This window comes from Salmo salar, chromosome 01 (genome assembly GCF_965601325.2).
Source record: "Salmo salar chromosome 01, fSalSal1, whole genome shotgun sequence".
NCBI classification, from domain to species: domain Eukaryota; kingdom Metazoa; phylum Chordata; class Actinopteri; order Salmoniformes; family Salmonidae; genus Salmo; species Salmo salar.
This window is the reverse complement of record NC_138291.1, coordinates 33,710,839-33,733,990: the sequence shown is the minus strand read 5'-3', so window position 1 is coordinate 33,733,990 and position 23,152 is coordinate 33,710,839. Positions and strand designations below refer to the sequence as shown.

General features: G+C 40.9%; 1 protein-coding gene across 6 annotated transcripts in view; it reads right to left on the bottom strand.

The window, feature by feature from the left end:
• Positions 1-23,152, bottom strand: part of LOC106601584 (fermitin family homolog 2) — a 99,242-nt gene that overhangs the window by 50,526 nt on the left and 25,564 nt on the right. For all 6 annotated transcript variants that reach the window (XM_014193898.3, XM_014193923.3, XM_014193904.3 and 3 more), the window contains exon 3: positions 2,140-2,373. In XM_014193898.3, coding sequence (XP_014049373.1) covers positions 2,140-2,373 — 234 coding nt within the window. The remainder of the gene's footprint in view (positions 1-2,139; positions 2,374-23,152) is intronic.

Below are 23,152 nucleotides of genomic sequence, written 5' to 3'. Positions count from 1 at the left end.
ATTTGCACTGTATTATGTAGGTAAGTGGCATTGCACAAGCCTTGGCCATCTCCTGTTTCTGAAGCATGAGGCAAAAACAGGAGATTATGTAGTGTTATGTATATTACATACAGCGCCTTGAGAAAATATTCATACCCCTTGACTTATTCCACAATTGTGTTACAGCCCGAATTCCAAACTGATTAAATCAATTTTTTTCTAAACACAATACCCCATAATGACAAAGTGAAAACTTGTTTTTAGACATTTGTGCAAATTTATTGAAAATGAAATATGTAAATTATATTTTATGTAAAAAAAAATATTTCTAAGTTCACACCCCTGAGTCAAAACTTTGTAGAATCACCTTTGGCAGCGATTACAGCTGTGAGTCTATCTGGGTGAGTCTAAGAACTTTCCACACCTGGATTGTGCAACATTTGCCCATTATTCTTTTTAAAAAAATGTCAAGCTCTGTCAAATTGGTTGTTGATCATTGCTAGAAAACCATTTTCAGGTCTTGCCATAGATTTTCAAGCAGATTTAAGTCAAAACTGTAACTTGGCCACTCAGGAACATTCACTGTCTTCTTGGTAAGCAACTCCAGTGTAGATTTGGCCTTGTGTTTTAGGTTATTGTCCTGCTGAAAGGTGAATTCATCTACAATTGTCTGCTGGAAAGTAGACAACCACATTTTCCTCTAGGATTTTGCCTGTGCTTAGGTCCATTCCATACATTTTTTTTTATCTGGAAAAACTTCCCAGTCCTTAACAATTATAAGCATACCCATAAATTGATCTATGCACCACTATGCATGAAAATAGGGAGAGTGGTTATCAGTAATGTATTGGATTTGCCCCAAACATAACACTTTCTATTCAGGACAAAAAATGAATTGCTTTGACACATTTTTTAGCAGTATTACTTTAGTGCCTTATTGCAAACAGGTGCACATTTTAGAATATTTTTTTTTATTCTATACAGGCTTCCTTCTTTTCCCTTTGTCATTTAGGTTAGTATTGTGGAGTAACTACATTGTTGTTGATCCATCCTCAGTTTTCTCCTATCACAGCCATTAAACTCTGTAACTGCTTTAAAGTCAACATTGGCCTCATGGTGAAATCCCTGAGCAGTTTTCTTTCTCTCAGGCAACTGAGTTAGGAAGGACGCCTGTATATTTGTAAAGACTGGGTGTATTGATAAACCATCCAAAATGTAATAACTTCACCATGCTCAAAGGGATCATGCTAAACAAAATCATGCACACAGAGTGAGTCCATCTAACTTACTATGTGACTTGTTAAGCACATTGTTTCTGAAATTATTTAGGATTGCCATTACAAAGGGGTTGAATACTTATTGACTCAAGACATTTCAGCTTTTATTAATTTGTAAACATTTAAAAAAACTTAATTCCACTGACATTGGTTGTAGGCCAGTGACAAAAAATCTAAATGTAATCCATGTTAAATTCAGGCTGTAACAACAAAATGTAGAAAAGCCTTAAGGGTGTGAACACTTTCTGAAGGCACTGTATATTATGTATTTGTTGTGTTTTGTTACCCGTTTGGACCCCTGGAAGTATAGCCGGGGATCCTAATAAATAAAATAAAAATGAGACTGGCGTTTTCCTCCGAACTCTAGCTGACAGGGCCAGTGTCTGACCTTAGTGCTCGTCAGGGGGCAGGGCCTTGAGGGCTAAATCTGGACACAGTAATGTGTGTGAGATAATATCCATCTCTGAATGTGTGAGTCATTATGCGGTGCTAGATTGATCAACTCTGCTAGACCTGTCTGAATCCTGTTTAGTCAACAGACAGCGCTATTCCAAGGACAGGTCTAGCAGAGTCAAGGTGCCTGAACAGAAGTGGTGGTGAAGTGAGCGCTGATATCTGATAGCTCAGGCTCTGTTTGATAAACACAACAAAAGGCTGAAAGGAAAAAACAGCGGCAGACATGCCCGACTAGACTGGAGGTAGAGAACACTTCCAGAAGTTCATCTAAAAATAGCAAGAGTATTATGGCAAGGTTAGAGTGGACGAGAGGAGGTACCATCATGCTCAACCAACCTTATAGAAAGAGTATACACTGTAGACTATGCAGGACCTTTGGTAGGATAGGTGCATTATAGTTCGAGATGACAAAACATCTGTGACTTACTGAAAGTCTTGCAGATGTCGGACACGGCCTTGAAGACGCGGTCAGAGAAGTTGACCTTGACCTTCATGTGCTTCATGTTGGGCAGCTGCAGGCGCAGCAGCTTGTGCTGGGGGGTGAAGAGGAGCCGGGCGTCTGCCTGGATACCATACTTGTCCAGGGTCCAGTGGGTCTTCAGCAGCCACGTTTTCTTCTTCTCCCACCACAGAGCGTGGTCCGACCAGTCCTTCTTCACATCTGATGGGAGGAGAGAGTATTAGTTTGTCAGTCAGTCAGTAACCATCACTACATTTATTAGTTTGATACAGTGGCCAGAACAAAAATAAACTGGACGTCAGTGACCAGATAAACAAACTGGACGTCAGTTTAGTTGTCTGTTTCATAACTATCAAAAGAGTTGAGTAACACAAAACTGTACTGTGTAGGGAATTCATTCATGTCACTGCAATGACTGTTTTATGTCCTGCCTATGGCCAAACTACTAGATTTATACTAAACCAATGACGCTAAAGCCAACAGTCTTCATTCATTTAATTATGGTAAAACTAAATCGAGACAATGCAAATGAAAGGAGAAACCTCTGTGTCACTCTGACAGACTGATGGAACACGTTTAGGACCAGGTGGGTGCGGTTGAGAGTGTGAGGGCTTCTGGATTATTTCAAGAGGGAATGGGGAACTCAAAGTGAGGAGGAGAAGAGTGTGAAAGATGCCTGCTGTTTACGTGACATTGTGGGGATATTAGGTTCAAACCTCCCTCTTTGTTCCAGTCACACAGTGATCCCAGTAATGCCAGAGACATGCCACCCAAAACCCCTCACCTCCCAGCAGACTGTCTGACAGGGGTTCAAAACAATGACGTTGGACCTGGGTGTGTGCCTTTGTCTGTCATACTGCTTTCACATAGGATTTATGAATTTGAATATATCCACTGAGAATATACACCATCAAAAATAAACGTATTATTAATTAATTTATGCATGTCCTAAGAAACATAAGAATAATACAATATATTTTGAAATGAATAAAATAGCATATTTTGAGTTGAATTAGACCTGTTAAGGGCCTGTGCTGCCATTGTTGCGCCATCCAAATGAAATCAATAGGCCTACAGTACACTTGATTTGGTTACCTTATTGCATGCTAAATGTTTCTGATCACTGATAGATGAGCTATACCACCTCACCTCCACTTATTTTCCCAGTCAGAAACCAATTAACCAAATAGCCTATATAGACAGAGATTCAGTGAAACAAAATCACATTGATTGATTATCAGACCAGTCAGTTATGTCACATGCTTTTGGTTGGGAGTAGGTCTAGGCTACTAAGCGACAGTGAAAAGCAAAATAATCCACTTGTTAAGCTAAATAACATGGAAAAATGTTCTAATCAATGAGCACACTAGACAAGATGACCATGGGCAGCTCTCACCTCAACTAATATTTCCCAGGCTAACTGTAGTCTAACCAATAGCCAAATGGAGATTCAGTGGAAAAAAAATAATAAAAAAATAAAAAAATTAAACAAAAAATATCGGACATTTATTGATTTATCAAGACGAGTCCCCACGCTTGTCTCAAAGCAGTGTGATAGGCTGTCCCAATCAAAACAATGCTGAAATCATCCTCATCATCCTCTAGTTGACCACACACGGGTAGGCTATTGCTTTAAATATATTACAAGGATTGGATGACTTTGGGAGTTTCAGTAAGCAACAATTGAATACATGCCTTCAATTGCCATTCACTGATATGCATTCCCACAGTAATTCTTTATGGATCCATCCAGTTGTGGGTGAGGAAACAGTGCATGCTTAGTGGTGGGATGTGAAGAGCTTGCAAAGTTTAGAACTGGCAGGAGGATGGTTAACTGGTGCTGCCTAGCAACCATCAAGAGTTTAAGAGCGTAGTGCTTGCCAATGTCGCCTCAGCATTGCTCCTACCTTCCATACTAAGCCGTAGGCAGAATTTTAACGAAATTATTACTAGGTCGTTTGGGGGAAATAAAAGTTTTGGCTTTGATGCCGGCAATACCTTTCAAATATAAGGAAGAGAAAAAAAGTTCACGGAAAAGTCTTAGTATGAAGGGATATAAGTGTGTGTCCCCTTTGACCGCTGTCTTCATAGAGAACGTGAAAAGCCCAGGGATTTGAGGGAACTGAAAGCAGCTGTTTAAGAGATTACTTTGCTTTCTATTCCATTTGCAGTATTGTGATGACCTGCTTTCTGAGGCTGTTTTCCCTTTGAACCTCTAATACCTTAGAGCCCAGGAGCAGAGAAAATATGTTTTCATGCTACCACTCACAGGTGAAAGATGGACAGCCTGTACTGTTCCTTCAGACCCACATATTGGCAGTGGAAGAATGGATATCACATCTGATGGCACTGGGATACATGGGGAATATAGCACAGTTTACACTTCCAATGCAGACATATCGGGGGTCAAGTACTTCAAGTATCTACTGATTTTTTCAGGTTCAAACGGATGTCATACCACTAAGCGTACGTGTGTGTGTGTAAGACAAGTAATCATGACGTAACCATTGTGAGATCGTGCTTTTTTCCAGGACAGACAACATTAACGGGCGTATCAGCGGATGTTCGCCACAGCAATGACAATCACTCTGGCTCGCGTCCAGAAAGACACTTTCCTGAGCGGTGTCCCATCCCCCCTTCTCTCCTGGAAGCATTGAGTTAAGCACTGAGTCACTTTCTAGTGGACTATGACATTGATCCAGTCAGTCTTTCCGGGGGCCACCCCTCCACATTCTTTCCATTTCCATCCCTCTCAATTTACTTCGAGAATATCACTGAGTCATCATCACAGACCCTTAAGATGACTCAATGATGGTGTTTTAGAGCAGTATGACCCTATATAGTAGGTTGGGACCCACTGCTGTGTTGTGGCATTCTAATCCCTCTTCGAATAATAAAAGGTGGTTGTAAACATGGTTTTGTCCGTTTAGAGGGAATAGCCAAGGCTTTGGGAGGGTCATTATTTTAGAGCCTGCCTCTGTAGGAAAGCTACTATTATAATTATGACTACCTGAAGGGAGTCAATTGTATAATGCTCATTTAGAGTACTTACAGTGCATTCGGAAACTATTCAGACCTCAACTTTTTCCACATTCTGTTACGTTTAGAGCTGTTGAGGTGACTGTATCACCGCCACACCGGCGGTCACAAGTCATGAAGGCAGTTAAATTCCACATGACCATTTAGTCACTGTAATTAGGCTTCTCCAAGCTCTGATGCTGCTGCTGGTCATTAGTAGCCTCCCAAACTTACTATCTGCCTGGTACTCAGCCCTCTAATTACTCTGACATCAATGCAAAAATCTAATCAAAACACTCCATGAGTGCCGCTTATAAAAAGAGGATCCCATCAGCTTTCTATAGGCTAGGCCTACTATATTTATTTCTCAACTTTCCTAATATTAAGCATATTGCTTATATTTACAACAGGAGTATAGCCTACCTGGCTGGCATGAAAATAAACCACAGGGAAAAGTGTCCTCCATTCACTATTTAAGTGCATAGATGACATGTATTTTTTCCAGCTGCCCCGTTTTGATTCAGGTGCATGATAAGGATCTATTCTAAATCAAAACAAATGTCACACATATTATTTAGTACATGTAAAGACAAGATTAAATCAAGAATAGTCTGATGGGTGACAATATTAGCCTATCACTTGTGAATTACTATATTATCACTTGTGAATGATGCCCAGCATAAGAAATGACTTTTTTTGCGACTTGTTCAAATCATAGTTGTACACCTCATGTAGCCTTGGCATAGGCCTATATGTTTTGATAAGGTTTGTAGCAACTAAAGAGGACAAATAACTTCTTAAAATTAAGCCTAACTGGCATACATAAGCAGCAGTGAGTTTCAAGTTTGGGGAAGATAATTTTGACCATAAAAATGCACCTTTATAATAAAAGCATTACATGCATAATTGCATTTGCGGTCACTTTTGATAATGGTGTTTTCCACTAATGGGACATTCACGCTTACAGCCTACTACCATCAGTGCATTGCTGTGCTTATAATTTGACATTTTTTTAAACAAATCAAAAAAATTATACATATATACATACATACATACATACATACACGAGCTACTTGCTATGAGCGTCACTGCTATTAGCTTCACTGCTATTAGCTTCACTGCTATTAGCTTCATGACTGACATTTAGACCAGCGATGTCAGCCCCATGAGCATGCTGAGTCTGACAGCAGTGGGACGACAAGGCTTTCCTACTGAGGAAAGCCGTATTGCATGTTCAAGAATGTGCTGGTTCTCATACCGCTGCTGCCATTTCAATGGCATTTGAGAACATGATTGAAACTTGTTAACATGAACACTCCTAGCGCCATTCGAACAACTGACTCGAGAAATAAGCTCAACTGCGTCTGCATGGCATTCTAAAGCCTGCTCAACAAAACTTCCGACAGATACCGTGGGGTTAAAACTCTCAAAAGTTCTCTACAAGACGCTGTGAACAAGCGATTCGGTGGCATTCTCTCTGCGCCTCTTTACTGTGTCGCCACCATGCTCGATGCTAGGTACAAGGGTACTTCGATGCAGACAAACAGGGTTAACGTGATGTTCATCTTTCCCTTGATTCTGACTAGTCTCCCAGTCCCTACTGCTGAAAAACATCCCCACAGCATGATGCTGCCACCACGATTCACCGTAGGGATGGTGCCAGGTTTCCTCCACACTTGACGCTTGTCGTTCAGGCTAATGAAATCAATCTTGGTTTCATCAGACCATCTCCACAGAGGAACTCTGGAGCTTTGTCAGAGTAACCATCGGGTTTTTGGTCACCACCCAGACCAAGGCCCTCCTCCCCCGATTGCTCGGGTTTGGCCGGGCGGCCAGCTCTAGGAAGTCTTGGTGGTTCCAAACTTCTTCCATTTAAGAATGATGGAGGCCACTGTGTTCTTGGGGAACTTCAATGCGGCAGACATTTTTTGCTACCCTTCCCCAGATCTGTGCCTCTGCACAATCCTGTCATCTCTATGGACAATTAATTTGACCTCATGGCTTGGTTTTTGCTCTGACATCCACTGTCAACTGTGGGACCTTATATAGACAGGTGTGTGCCTTTCAATTGATTGGAAATGATTTGGAATTTACCACAGGTGGACTCCAATCAAGTTGTAGAAACATCAAGGATGTTCAATGGAAACAGAATGCACCTGAGCTCAATTTCGAGTCTCATAGCAAAGGGTCTGAATACTTCTGTAAATAAGGTATGTTTTTATTTTTAATACATTTGCAAACATTTCTAAAAACCTGTTTTTGTTTTGTCATTATGGGGTAGTGTGTGGATTGCTATTCATCAATTTTAGAATAAGGCTAACTGAATACTTTCCAAATGCACCGTTATCTACTTAATATTCAGGATTTGTAGGCTAGTCCATCAGCGAATATAATTTCCAATCCAAACTACCAAGGGAGAATCTGGAAAGATTTGTTCTGTATGACACGAGCTAACTGGTTATGGCTAAGCAGAGTCATACATCGGAGGCACATTCAACAAGAACCTACTTCTGATTCATTCTGCACAGCTTCTGCCTTTCAATGAACAGTTGGGTGCCATGGCAACCTCAGGCCAGGTAGTGGGCATACTGTGCTGCTACTGTGCTTTGTTGACAACCTTAAATCACTCTTAAAGGTGAGTGCCGTGGGTGAACATACAGTGTGCACTGAACCCAACTACTGACTGTTAGCAAACCTAACCAAACTGGCTGAGGGCTAGTGATTTCAGATTAAGATAAGGCAAAAGTAGAGAGAAAACAGCATCTCTTAAAGGTGAGTGCCGTGGGTGAACATACAGTGTGCACTGAACCCAACTACTGACTGTTCAGATACTATAATATTGTGTAGGATAATATTGTGATAGGTCTGGGTCAGGTATTCCCACACTGGGGTACAAATAAAGTGATTCACATTTATTTCTATTAAAAAAATATATATATATATAAAAAATAAAAAAAATAATAATAATAATAATAATAATAATAATAATAATACAGAAATTCTTCATTTTCAAACAGTCCATTTATATTTTCCAACGGGGCTATACATTTGGGTGAGGTTTTTTCCCCCTCGCCTGAGTAGCCTCGTTTCACTGCCAAACATAAAAATCAAACCATCTAATGTTCAGCGAAATAACAATACAATGTCAAATACAGGTAGCTTAGTCAAATAATTAACATCCAATCACGTTATTCTGTCGCGGGAAACCTTCACTCCTGCGCAGACATTTAGAAACATGACAATTTGAAAAAATAAGCCACAAGAGTTTTTTGTAAAGATGACTTTTGAGTAGTAAGACATGTATAAAAGCAACAGATATCATTAATAAGAAGGGGCTACAAGCATCTTATATGGTGAGCTACCGAGTGGCTAGTACAGGCAAGCCCCATACTATTGTGGAGGACGTAATTATTCCAGCTGCTGCGGATATGGCTGGGACAATGCTGGGGGAAAAGGCCAAAAAACTATACAGACAATGACTTCATCAAACAACACTGTTTCACGACGCATCAGTGACATGGCAGGAGATGTTTTGAAACAATTACTGCTTCGCATACAAGCCAGTGAATTATACGCGTTACAGCTGGATGAGTCAACAGACGTGGCGGGCCTGGCACAGGCCGTTACGTTTATGGGGGGGGGGGGGTCAATTAAGGAAGACATCCTCTTCTGCAAACCAGAGGATATATTTTTAAGTACTGGACAGCTTTGTAACATCACATGAACTTTGTTGGTCAAGATGTGTTGGTATCTGTACTGATGCCGCAAAAGCCATGACAGGGAGACATAGTGGAGTGGTAACGCGCGTGCAAGCAGTTGCACTGCAGCATCCACCAAGAGGCTCTTGCTGCCAAAGGAATGCCTGACAGCTTGAAAGACATTTTGGACACTACAGTGAAAGTGGTTAACTTTGTTAAAACAAGGCCCCTGAACTCTCGTGTATTTTCTGCACTTTGCAATGATATGGGGAGCGACCATGATACTCTTTTACAACATACATAAGTGCTTTGGTTATCAAAGTATAGCAAAGTATTGACACGTTTTTTTTTTAAAATTGAGAGACGAGCTTAAAGTTCTTTACTGACCATCATTTTCACTTGTCTGACCGCTTGCATGATGAGTTTCTCACACGACTGGCCTATCTGGGTGATGTTTTTTCTCGTCTGAATGATCTGAATCTAGGATTACATGGACTCTCCAACTATATTCAATGTGCGGGACAAAATTGAGGCTATGATTAAGAAGTTGGAGCTCTTCTCTGTGTTCATTAACAAGGACAACACACAGGTCTTTCCATCATTGTAGGATTTTTTGTGTGGAAATGAATTCAAGCTTACGTACAATGGTCTGGGTGAATGGATGATGGTGTTGTGCAGGTAAGGGAGTTGTTTGTCAAGCTGTTGCTTTGGAGTGTTTATCTATGTGGAAGGAGGGGGTTATCTTGGCACTTGACTGTAAACATTACAAGCTTTCGATTCAGGAGAGTGTATATGTGGGGTCTAGTTGTCACCAACATGTTCTAATGCCTCTGCTGCGTAGCATACAACTTCATTGCCCCAAACAAGCTCATCTAGTGTATTTCTGAAGTCTGGTTACGGCTGAACTGAGGAAAGAGGGAGAAAGGGAAATTGAAAATAGACACGTGTGTATTTTCATAGCTTTCCTCAGAATTTCCATCATGCAACCTAGCAATTTCTGGTGTTTTTGCACCAAGAGCACTATGCATTAGGCAATGTAGGTCTTAACCACAGTCCCATGTGTAGCTATACTGGTTCTTCTTGGCTCTACATGTATACAACATACAGCAGTCATTCTCCCTCGCCAGATGGCGTCAGTTTCTTTCCACTTCCCAGAGGGCTGTGCTGCTGCTGAGGTTCTGTCCCAACCTCCCCGCCCATTGCCAAACCCCATTGGCCAGCATTTTCATGATTATTTTGTGACGTCACTGCGTTGTGCTTGGGAGAGGGCTGGTCCTATAAATATCCATCAAGCAGCCTCAATAAAAACCTGGTAATTCAATCTGTAAAGAGGAGAGAGAGGGAAGAGAGGGGGCCAATGACATCTCCCAGATAAAAATGCTACCTGCTTGCTTGCCAGGTCTGACGTAATGGGGGGGGGGGGGGGGGGGCTAAGTAATTGGGTGTATTAAATGCAGACCCCGAGTACTTGGGAAGAGTGGTGGGGGATGGAAGGAGGGATAGAGGGAGGTTGTAGAGTGGTAGAAATAATGTTTTATGAACTCTGTGGGCACATGTTCTGAAAGGAGGTGTGTGTGTGCACACGCATATCAATCTAGCAGCTTTCTGTACAGTGAGTGAATAGTCTGCGGACTAATGTGAGTAATTTGAGTTGGTAAGTGCTGTCAAACAGTGCTTTTCATTCACCATCACGACCATGGAATTGCCGCGGTTAACACAAACAGTTTATAAACCAAGCCCTTCCCTTTCTCACTTTCAGGTCTCTATTTTAACAAGCCTAACGCAACAGTCAGTCAATCTAAGCACTGGGCAGTAGTGCTATAGGTTCGGGGGTGTGTCAGAAATATTTTTTGCTATTTTCACAAGCACATTTATTGGCGCAGTTGCTGGGTGGGTGGAGGCTTGGCCCCTCACCGGCCAATCAGAACGTGCTCTATGGCTAAATGTGTGGTGGCTTCAAGCTGTGCATTTACGGTGTTTGTGTGTTGTCTTGGAATCAACTCCAATTCTAATGTTAGTCCCTTATAGTTTGTTAAAAAGCTTAAATAAAAAGTAAATGTAAACTTCTCCCATCTTTGCTAATTGTGTCCCATTTCAGGAAGCTAGGCATATGACGCACGTCACTAATTCAGAGGAGAGGTATTTGAAAGTAAAAAAAAATAAATAAAAAAAAGAGTTTGGGGCAGAAATGCCTTCTGGAACATGTGAACTTATGTGCCTTAATAACAAACCTGTAAGCTATCTGTAAATCTCAATAAAATTGTCAAATTAGGAGCCTAGTTAGTTTAGCCACAGAAAAAAGTCAGGAACCTTCCCGCTAGCCATTATTGGCTGAGATAATGGATGGGCTGGACATGCCGAGAGATGAGTCCAGATTGGTCTGCCAGGTATTCTTCGGTCTATAACATGACCTGATCGGTATGTGAAGATAACCCTTTACTACCACTGTTTTTTCTAAGATATAACATTAGCCATGGACAACTGCAAAAGTGTTGCTACTGCTCTGAAAATTGCTGCCCTGAATTCAGCAGGCGCTATCGACAAAGTTCAGTGGGAAAAAGTTGTGATTGACTACTTTCTGAACACGGTCAGTGTGAACCGGAGTGATTTCACACGACGGGCCAAGCAGTACAAACAAAAAACGGAAACGACACAGGACGTCTTAGTTAATAAACGGGGCTCCAGTCTGCCGTGAAGCATTCAACCATGTATACGAGTTTACCTACATTGTCAGATATTACAAGTTTGTAATTTTGTCAAAAAGTAATTTTCATTGCATGTTAAAGTGTACTGTTAGCTAGCTAGCGAACGTTAGCTTGCTAGCTAATGTTGTGTCTGATTGGTAATATTATTAATATCTAAGAAAGCCATTTGCATTGCTAGTTATATCCTAATCTTAGCTAGCTAACATTGAACCTAGTTTTTTAGCTTTTGCAAAGTGCAGATTCCTACTAAAGAATTTCATGCATGGTGGCTAGCTATTGTATTGCTACTGTGTGGGTTGGGAATATGGTTCATTGTTTAGCTCGCTAGCTACATGTCTAAACAAAAGCCAGGTGTGTTGTTTGGGGGTGATTACGGCCATCTATTGTATTTCATGAACATGTGTAGCTAACATGTCTATACAATAGTGACCCATCCACTTAGCTAGATGTGGCTGGGAGGGTTATAGCATCTCTTTCACATGAAGTGTGTCTTGGTAAGCGTCATCTAATAATTATACAATACTTTTATCTGGACACTTTATTTTTTTTTATATTGTTACTATGTAAATATGCAAGTAACCATTTCACTGTAGCATTCCTTCAGTATCCTTTGCATGTGACAAATAAACTTATATTTTATTTGATATAGTGTGTGTTTACCAGAGACGGTAATGTGAAGAACAACATGACCTTTACCAAAGTCAGATTAGGATATAGGCCAAGGAATAGTTGGTGTATTTTTACCTGGAGTTTTTCCTTCATCTTTTCACACGTCGCCCCAGCTTAAGTTGTTTTATTCACGTTATGTCAGAATGCACTCACTGTTCCAAAATGTGATTGTTACACAACAGGACAGTAAACACGTGCTGCCTGTTAATTATCTATAGGCTGTTTCAACTTGACAATTTCAAATTATTTTCTAACAAGTTGTATTTTCTAACAGTTTGAATTGAGGTGTGTTCCGCCTCCTCATTAATTCACATTCAGCGTTTCGGACCATTTATGTTTGAGGCTTTACGGACAAACTTCTGTCTTCGAGGAGAGCCCATGCATTTTATCAAATGTTTCCTCAGATCAAGTAAGCAGACATTTGCGCAGTCTTGCACGAATTAGGTAACTTTCTGGCTGGTGCTTGCATTGCCTTCCTGGTTGTTTTCCTTACAAATAATAACTTTGGACATGTGTGCGTTCATATCAAAGTGCCTTTTTTTCCTGTATATCGTGTTGTCATTGCTACTGTAGCATAATGTGACTAAAACTGTAAATACATTTTGAAGTACTGGTGACAAATAATGCATTCTGATTATTGCATAGATTGTAATGGACACCTATAACGTGTGTAAAATATTTTTTGAAGGTTGTACTGATTATAATGAGCTAATGCTAAGCTATTTGCCAGCTAAGTGTGGCACCATGTTTGTTGACATTATACAACGCATTCTGGGTGTCACGTAAACATCTGTCAGACCAAAGATGTTTATGAGGTGAAGGAATGGTTCACTTATCTTTCGGGTAAACTTCCGGTAGTGAATTAAGTGAAGTGAATGATCGTAGACGACACAGCCCCTTCAACATGCATACTGCAAACAGACCAATCTCATCTTGTCTTCTCTAATCTTTGTTTAACGCGAATAACAAACATGGCGGCGCGTACAAACTACGATCGGATTACTTTTGATTTCTAGAAAGTGTTTTACTAAATTATTTTGATCAATGTTACACAATTAATTACAAATAGTAATTGCTATTAGCTAATTCATATTGTGGTTTCTAAATATGACCGCTTGTGTCACGTCAATATTTCCTCAGTTAGCGCTAGGACAAATGTAGCTTACATTTTCTGGTTTGGATGAACATTGCATCCAAAAATAAACTGGTCACATTCAGGACATAACTTTGACTGTTTCTGCAAAAATCTTCTGTGAAAAACAGTGTGGCTAGCTCAAAATGCTGACTGTTGTGTCAATCGAAACATTCCAAATAAGTGTTCTGATCAAATCAGAATGATCACACCCGTTTGTTGGTACATGTGAAAAGGTTCATGTGGGATACTACCTTCACCACAGCCTTGGTGAAGCCAATCTTAGTTTTTTTTTTTACTACACTACCTTACACTGTTTAGCACATGGTCTCACATGTGAATCCTTAAATATATGGGTGGGGCTAAGGCTTAAGAGAGTGTGAACGATGCTGAATAGGTATAGACAAAGAGCTCTCCAATAGGTCCACCAAAACATTCAAAGGCCATTTTCTCAAGTGGGGCCACACCGGCAGTCACTAGTCATGACTGCAGTCAAATTCCACGTGACCGTTTAGTCACGGTAACTACGCTTCTCCAAGCTCCGATGCTACTGATGGTCATTCTTATCATACCAAACTTGCTAACTGCCTGGTAATTAGTAATCTATTGTCCATCTAATCACACTGACATAAATGCAAATGTAGTCAAAAATCAAATCAAATACTCCACCATGAGTGCCCATGAGCTCATGTTGAGCAACAATTCTATAGGCTATTCAATTGCGTGAGAAACCAGAGTGATGGCCTCTTTTTAATAGAGCATCCCATCAGCTTTCTATAGGCTAGGCCTACTATATTTATTTCTCAACTTTCCTAATATTAAGCACATTGCTTCGCTTTGCAATACAATAGCCTACCGGGCTAGCATGAAATCTATCCTCCATTCTCTATTTGAGTGCATAGATTACATGTATTTTTTCCCCCTGCCCCTGCTCTGAAGACAGGTGCATGATAATGGTCCACTCTAAATCAAAACGAATTTCATACATACAGTGGGAAACAAGCTGGTTGAGAGAATGCCAAGAGTGTGCAAAGCTGTCATCAAGGCAAAGGGTGGCTACTTTGAAGAATCGCAAATATAAAATATATTTAGATTTGTTTAACACTTTTTGGGTTACTACATGATTCCATTTGTTATTTCATAGTTTTGATGTCTTCCCTATTATTCTACAATGTAGAAAATAGTAAAAATAAAGAAAAATCCTGGAATGAGTACGTGTGTCCAAACTTTTGACTGGTACTGTACATATTGGAATCATCTTACCGATCGCATTCACACATCTCCAGAAGTTGCATTGCATGCGCACCACAGACGTTCTCACGATAAAACCAGAACAGTGAATCTTTCTAATAAGCTTGGTTTTACTCAAATGAAACAAAAAACAAGCACTGTTTTTTCAACAATAAATAAAATGTAATGATTTCGTAAAATCGGCAGGATAAAAAAGATAGTGCATTGTTGTTGATTCAGCCTTCGTTAAAGTAGGCCTAGGGTAACATACAGAGTGCATGGGTTTAAAAAATATGAAACGGAAAAACAAAGTGTTACAGGAAAATAACTTCTAAATACGAGGTTCTTATCTCGTTTCATGATGGGTATGGACACATAATGGAGGGGGTTTTACACACATCCAAAGCATGGCTAAAATAATGTTGGCCTGCCTTCAATACATAGATAAAAAGTAAGTAATGTCAGCTCACTGTTTTGCTCTTCTCAAAAATGATATTTTAATAAAGCTTTGGTGATTAAGGTTCATTTCCAAACAATCTCACAAGCAAAACACTATCAATGGTCTTGATTAGCCTACTTGATTATATTGGGCAGGACAAAAATAAAAACAGTCTTCATTAAAGAGGGGAGGCTATGCTTGTTATTAACTAAATAAAAAAAGGGGAGAAAAAACAGTAATGTTATGTTTCTAAATACAGTACGAAGTATACAGGCACCAAAAGCACCAAAATCTTGTTCCATGATCATATGCCGATGGCATTGAGGAGTACACCACATCAGTCACTGGCTTCATCAATAAGCGCATCAATGACGTTGTCCCCACACTGACCATACGTACATACCTCAACCAAAAGCCATGGATTACAGGCAACATCCGCACTGAGATAAAGGCTAGAGCTGCCGCTATCAAGGAGCGAGACTCTAACCGGGAGCTTATAAGAAATCCTGCTATGCCCTCCGACGAACCATCAAACAGGCAAAGCATCAATACAGGACTAAGATTGAATTGTATTACACTGGCTCTGACGCTCGTCGGATGTGGCAGGGCTTGCAAACTATTACAGACAACAAAGGGATGCACAGCCGAGAGCTGCCCAGTAACACGAGCCTACCAGACAAACTAAACTACTTCTATGCTCGCTTCAAGGCAAATAACACTGCAACATGCATGAGAGCACCAGTTGTTCCGGAAGACTGTGATCACACTCTCCGCAGCTGATGTGAGTAAGACCTTTAAACAGGTCAACATTCACAAGGCCGCAGGGCCAGACGGATTACCAGGATATGTACTGTGAGCATGCGCTGACCAACTGGCAAGTGTCTTCACTGACATTTTCAACCTCTCCCTGACCGAGTCTGTAATACCAATATGTTTTAAGCAGACCACCATAGTGCCTGTGCCCAAGAAACTAAGTTAACCTTGCCTAAATGACTACCGACCAGTAGCACTCACGTCTGTAGCCATGAAGTGCTTTGAAAGGCTGGTCATGGCTCACATCAACACCATCATCCCAGAAACCCTAGACCAGCTCCAATTTGCATACCGCCCCAACAGATCCAAAGATGATGCAATCTCTATTGTACTCCACACTGCCCTTTTCCACCTGGACAAAAAGGAACACCTATGTGAGAATGCTATTCATTGACTACAGCTCAGCTTTCAACACCATAGTGCCCTCAAAGCTCATCAATAAGCTAAGTGCCCTCAAAGCTCATCAATAAGCTAAGGACCCTGGGACTAAACACCTCCCTCTGCAACTGGATCCTGGACTTGCTGACGGGCCGCCCCCAAGTGGTAAGGGTAGGTAACAACACATCCGCCATGCTGATCCTCAACACAGGGGCCCCTCAGGGGTGCATGCTCAGTCCTTTTCTGCACTCCCTGTTCACTCATGACTGCACAGCCAGGCACAACTCCAACACCATCATTAAGTTTGCCGATGACATAACACTGGTAGGCCTGATCACTGACAACAACAAGACAGCCTAGAGGGAGGTGGTCAGAGACCTGGCCGTGTGGTGCCAGGACAACAACCTCTCTCTCAACGTGATCAAGACAAAGGAGATGATTGTGGACTACAGGAAAAAGAGGACCAAGCACGCCCCCATTCTCATCGACGGGGCTGCAGTGGAGCAGGTTGAGAGCTTCAAGTTCCTTGGTGTCCACATCACCAACATAGTCCAAGCACACCAAGACAGTCATGAAGAGGGCACAACAAAACCTATTCCCCCTCAGGAGACTGAAAAGATTTGGCATGGGTCCTCAGATCCTAAAAAGGTTCTACAGCTGCACCATCGAGAGCATCCTGACTGTTTGCATCCCTGCCTGGTATGGCAACTGCTCAGCCTCCGATCGCAAGGCACTACAGAGGGTAGTGCGAACGGCCTAGTACATCACTGGGGCCAAGCTTCCTGCCATCCAGGACCTCTATACCAGGCGGTGTCAGAGGAAGGCCCTAAAAATTGTCAAAGACTCCAGCCACCCTAGTCATAGACTGTTCTCTCTGCTACCCCACAGCAAGCGGTACCGGAGCGCCAAGTCTAGGTCCAAGAGCCTTCTAAACAGCTTCTACACCAAAGTCATAAGACTCCTGAACACCTAATCAAATGGCTACCCAGACTATTTGCATTGCACCCCCCCCCCCCCCCACCGCTGCTACTCTCTTGTTATCATCTATGCATAATCACTGTAGTAACTCTACCAACATGTACATACTACCTCAACTAACCGGTGCCCCCACAAATTTACTCTGTATCGGTACTCCCCTGTATAGTCTCGGTATTGTTATTTTACTGCTGCTCTTTAATTACTTGTTACTTTTATTTCTTATTCTTATCTATATTTTTTTTAACTGCATTGTTGGTTAGGGGATCGTAAGTAAGTATTTCACTGTAAGGTCTACACCTGCTGTATTCGGCACATGACATACAATTTGATGGGCAGTGTGCATCACGGCTGGATTGGCTGTGGTTCTGCAGTCAACATTCATGCCATAACCAACTGCGTTTCTGCTAAAACTAGCTTTTGGTTGGTCTTAGGTATCCCTACCAGCGCTGCCTAAAATTAGCACTTCGGATCATGTTTTAAGGACATGCATGAAATATTTCCACCCCTGCCATCTGAGTGCAAGCGTGCTGATGTTAGACAGGTAAATTACCAAACCTGGGGCTTAGGCTGGAAAATGTCAGTGCACTATATTTTACATAACGAAATTGCAAACTAACGTGAACTTCTCTAGGAAAGGGGGGCAGTATTGAGTAGCTTGGATGAAAAGCATGCCCAAAGTAAAATGCCTGCTACTCAGGCCCAAAAGCTAGAATACGCATATAATTAGTAGATTTGGATAGAAAACACTCTGAAGTTTCTAAAACTGTTTGAATGATGTCTGAGTATAACAGACAAAAAAATCCAACCAGGAAGTGGGAAATCTGAGGTTTGTAGTTTTTCAAGTGATTGCCTATCCAATATACAGTGTCTGTGGGGTCATATTGCAATTCCTAAGGCTTCCACTAGATGTCAACAGTCTTTAGAACATTGTTTCAGGCTTCTACTGTGATTGGGGAGAGAATAAGAGCTGATTCAGTCAGTTGTCTGGAAAATTGGCATGAGCTCAATCATTCGCACGGCCGTGAGAGCGAGCTGCCTTTCCTTTCAATTCTCACGACAAAGGAATTGTCCGGTTGGAATATTATTGAATATTTATGATAAAAACATCCTAAAGATTGATTCTATACATCGTTTGACATGTTTCGACGAACTGTAATGTAACTATTTTGACTTTTCGTCTGGACTAAACTCACTTGCTTAATGAATTTGGAGTGCTGGACTAAACGCGAACAAAATTGAGGTATTTGGACATAAAGATGAACTTTATCGAACAAAATGAACATTTATTGCGGAACTGGGATTCCTGGGAGTGCATTCTGATGAAGATCATCAAAAGGTAAGTGAATATTTATAATGCTATTTCTGACTTCTGTTGACTCCACAACATGGCGGGTATCTGTATGGCTTGTTTTGATGTCTGAGCGCTGTACTCAGATTATTGCAAAGTTTGCTTTCGCCGTAAAGCTTTTTTGAAATCTGACACAGCGGTTGCATTAAGGAGAAGTATATCTATAATTCTGTGCATAATACTTGTATCTTTTATCAAAGTTTATGATGAGTATTTCTGTAAATTGATGTGCTCATTCACTGGCAGTTTTGGAGGCAAAACATTTCTGAACATTACGCGCCAATGTAAAAATTGGGTTTTTGGATATAAATATGCACTTTATCGAGCAAAACATACATGTATTGTGTAACATGAAGTCCTATGAGTGCCATCTGATGAAGATCATCAAAGGTTAGTGATTCATTTTAGCTGTATTTATGGTTTTTGGGACGCCTTTCCTTGCTTGGAAAATGGCTGTGTGGTTTTTCTTATCTAGGTGCTGTCCTAACATAATATAATGCTATGCTTTCGCCGTAAAGCCTTTTTGAAATCGGACACTGTGGTTGGATTAACGAGGAGTTTATCTTTAAAATGGTGTATAATACTTGTATGTGTGAGAAATTTGAATTATGGGATTTTTGTTGTTTTGAATTTGGCGCTCTGCTATTTCACTGGCTGTTGGCGGGGTGGGACGCTACCGTCCCACATTTCCCAGAGAGGTTAGTTTGACACTAGCGCCACCTTAACGCCAGCCCAAAATAGAGCCCTTAATATGTACCACAAGAACATGCATATCAAATACATACCGCAATTCAATATAACAGTACAACATAGCAAAGATAGAAAGAGATGAAGCAACTACACATGTGTTTTGTTGTAGCAGGGATAGCAGTGATCAGTGAAGCAATATGGAGAAGTTAAGCAGATCACAGGACTGAAGTCAGCACTCTTTCTACAAATCTGATTCTAAATACCAACAAGCTCTTACCCTATCCACACAAGAACAAACAGAATTGGTCATATGGACACCGAAACGCTATTATTTTACTGCAATAAACAAGAACTTAAAACGGGTATTGTTAGAAAGGTTACGTCTCAACTCAAAATGTTGAACAAAGCAGACCCTACTAAATGAAATAATCATCTTACTCAGGTAGGACACTTGATTTCAATATCTTAAAGTGAACAGGCTATGCTGTTCAAACAGTTGGAGACTATTCAAACAGTAGGGTATATTGAAAATAGTTCAACTGTTCTACCTTGTCAGCAAGTAAATAGATTCAAGTTGGCTTGACTTGAAATATAAAGATTAGCTGGCTACTCAAAACCACGTGGGCTTGAGCATGAATGATTGTTTATGTTAATGTTCTATAATGCCTGCTACAACAAGCTGGTCATTACTAGTGGATGTGCATTGTTCTGGTTAAATTTGTAACAAAATTACATTTTTCATAGACAGACCTGAAAGCCAGATCAGTAATTATTGCAAAAAAGCAGGTTAAACTATTTTGATAAAATAATTACATTAGTGGCTCTTGCGGTTGTAGGCTTATATTTAGCCTAGGTAAATGCAGTGAATTGACCTTTAAATTGTGCAACAAAGCTTGTTTAGAGAAAACGTAATAAGATACCGTATATCGTGAATCTCCCATAAGTGTGAAAAAATATCTATATATAATTTAGGCCATATCACCCAGCCTTTTGACAGAGGAGAGAGGGAGGGAGAGCGAAAGTGAGAAAGAAGTGGGATAGAGGGAAGTACATTATCCTGTCACATGTTGGCAGCTGCCAAGCTAGAAGTCACATGGTTCCTGTTGGAGTTTACGATGCCCATAAAAGTAGACAAGCAATTCTGACATTTGTGACAGGCCAGACATTTCCATTTCAAAACATAGCCTACACATTGACCATTTCAGCTTGTGTCATGTCAGAAGGGTCAAAGCCAAGCGGGAAAAACATTCAAATTAACATTGAACAACCTCAAGTAGAATCTCCTCCCATTCTGTGCCTATTGACTGATGCAACCCTAGCTGACTCACAAACTACATTATAACTTAGTGGTTAAAGAATAGCAACAACAGTCTCATGTCTGTAGAAGACTGATCTAGGACCAGAGATTAACTTGATAAGAAGCCCTAGAGTAAGGCCCAGAATCAGGCCCAGTGAACCCAATGGCCTCAAATGATCTGAATCTCCTCATTGTCAAACCTAGAGCTCTAGGATTATTCTGCCTCTGCAGAGAAACATGACTGCTCTGCTCTATTCCTGATGGCTCTGTAATGGATTACGCCTTTCCAAGAGCGTTTCTTACACACACACACAGGATATTCATAGCAACAAACATATTAATGCGCAACATCTTCTTACAAACACACAGGTTTGCAGTTGGCTGATATCATTACACCCTGGGTGAGGTTTGGTCACGTCACGCTGTGTGCCGGCGTGCGTTTCCCTGGCGATTGACTTCTCAGGTGTAGACTAGTGGTGTGAGGTGAGCAGAATGTTATCACATACAACATGGCTGTCCTCCCCTCATGGCCTCCAGCTCACTGACTTCTATTGGAAATATTGACAACACTTTACACCCAATCCACAGGTAGAATGTATTTTACTGTATATTCATTTTAAAAGCAGCCATTTGAGTCACATAAATGGCCAAATAGTACCATTATGTACCACTAGTGTGGCAATGTGCGAAGTTGCAACAAAATTCATTATCGAATCAAGTAAATTGATATTATGGCAACATTCAATCGCATTGCCTGCTATAACATGATCTCCTTTCTGTAAATATACCCTGACTGTCTTTGGAGTAGGGGGAGGGAACAGAGAAGGTCAATATTGACCAGCTGAGAGAGAGTCATTCCATTAGCTTAACATGGTATGTAGTACTATGGCATTTAGAGCACAGTCTTTTATTGTACTCGTAGTTGCTGATACTATCTATAGCCTAAACAGTGCTATGATTTTCATGTCACAAAAGTTACATGATACGAGGAAGCTGATAGGGAGAGGTGGTGACTAGGGGTGTTAACGATTAAATGTTTTAACTAAATTGTGACATTAATGTTAAGAAAAAACTAACTGAAGAACGTTTTTTTCTTCCAAACTAAGTCACAGCGCAGTTATCACAAAACTACCACTAACAGGTCATCATCATAAAGGAAAACATTTAAATTAAACAAATGCCTAACTCAACAATGCTGTAACGTTAGGAGGTGTGCATATTTCAAATTATTTCCGCAATGCAGAAACGCGGGCGGCTTAGCGGAATTTGGTAATAAAAATGGAATCAACTGTAAAACGTGTAATATTGCATCATTTTCCATAATTTGGCAGAAAAATGTAAAAAAATCCAAAGTAGGCCTAATTATTGTAGTAACCTAAACAATAAAATTACAGACGAGTAGGCCTAGAGAAATAAATCCGTTTTCCATTGTTTTTTTTTTGGGGGGGGGGGGGGGGGGGGGCGGTCGTGCGTGGGACCCTTACGTCGCCTCACAACTTGACTTTCACTTTGAGAAACGTGTCGAAGAGACGGCTAAGTCCCCCCCCCCCCCCCCCCCCAAAAAAATGAAAGAATTCGACCCTAACCCCTAAATTCAGAGAAGAGCAATACCCAAAGGACTATTAAGCTGTTTTGCAAATTCTGTCAACATACTATTGATTGGACACGTAAAAATATGTGATGACCACTTAAAGTCTAAAGCCCATGTGAAGAACAAGGAATAGCACCGTGTTAGCCAGAGCATGCCTCTTCAAAACAACCATTACTAACGCATCAGCAGATTCAAGACGAGAATTTATTCAGGACTTTGTGGCCGTGTGCGCAGAGTCTGACATCCCCTTAGAAAAGCTAAGAAAGCTATGTCAGTTTCTAGTGAAGCAATGCAAACAGGGAGGAGTGTTGCCCGAAAATGAGAGTAGCCTCTGTCAAACTCACCCGCCCTGTGTTTTTTCGACCAACATATGACTGCCGTTCTACAGAAGGTCCGTGGGAAGAAGTTTGCGGTGGTTGTTGAAGAGACAACAGATGCAAGGGACTGCAGCGTTCTAAACATAGTCAATGGTGAGTTAACAGCCTATTAATATACCGTTGAAATAGTCTACATTTACATTCTGCAATGTGAATTGTCCGCATGCAAATTGTGATATTCCAAACGACGAGCTATCGTGGTGAAATATAGCGATGCATAATGTCAGCAGCTGTCTGCCTCTCCATCTAGCTAACTATCGCTGTATCTATATTGTGTTTACACTTGAAATAACACTTGTCACAATATTATTTTAGGCTAAAACATAATTAAAGTTATCTTTCATTGCAGGTGTTGAAAACCAGTCCTTTCTGGTGGATGTCATTTTCATGGAGGGATGCAACTACTCAACGTTTTCCCAAACTATACTAGCCTCCCTCCACAGCAACGATCTGAACCTGAAAGATACCTGGGCAGTGGTCACAGATAATGCCTCCTACTGCCTGAAGGCATACAAGGAGGTTCTGAAAGGTGTGATGCCCAACAGTGTCCATGTAACCGGTCTCTGCCATGTCATCAATCTGGTGTGAGACCTGGCAGCACTACAAATACTACTCTG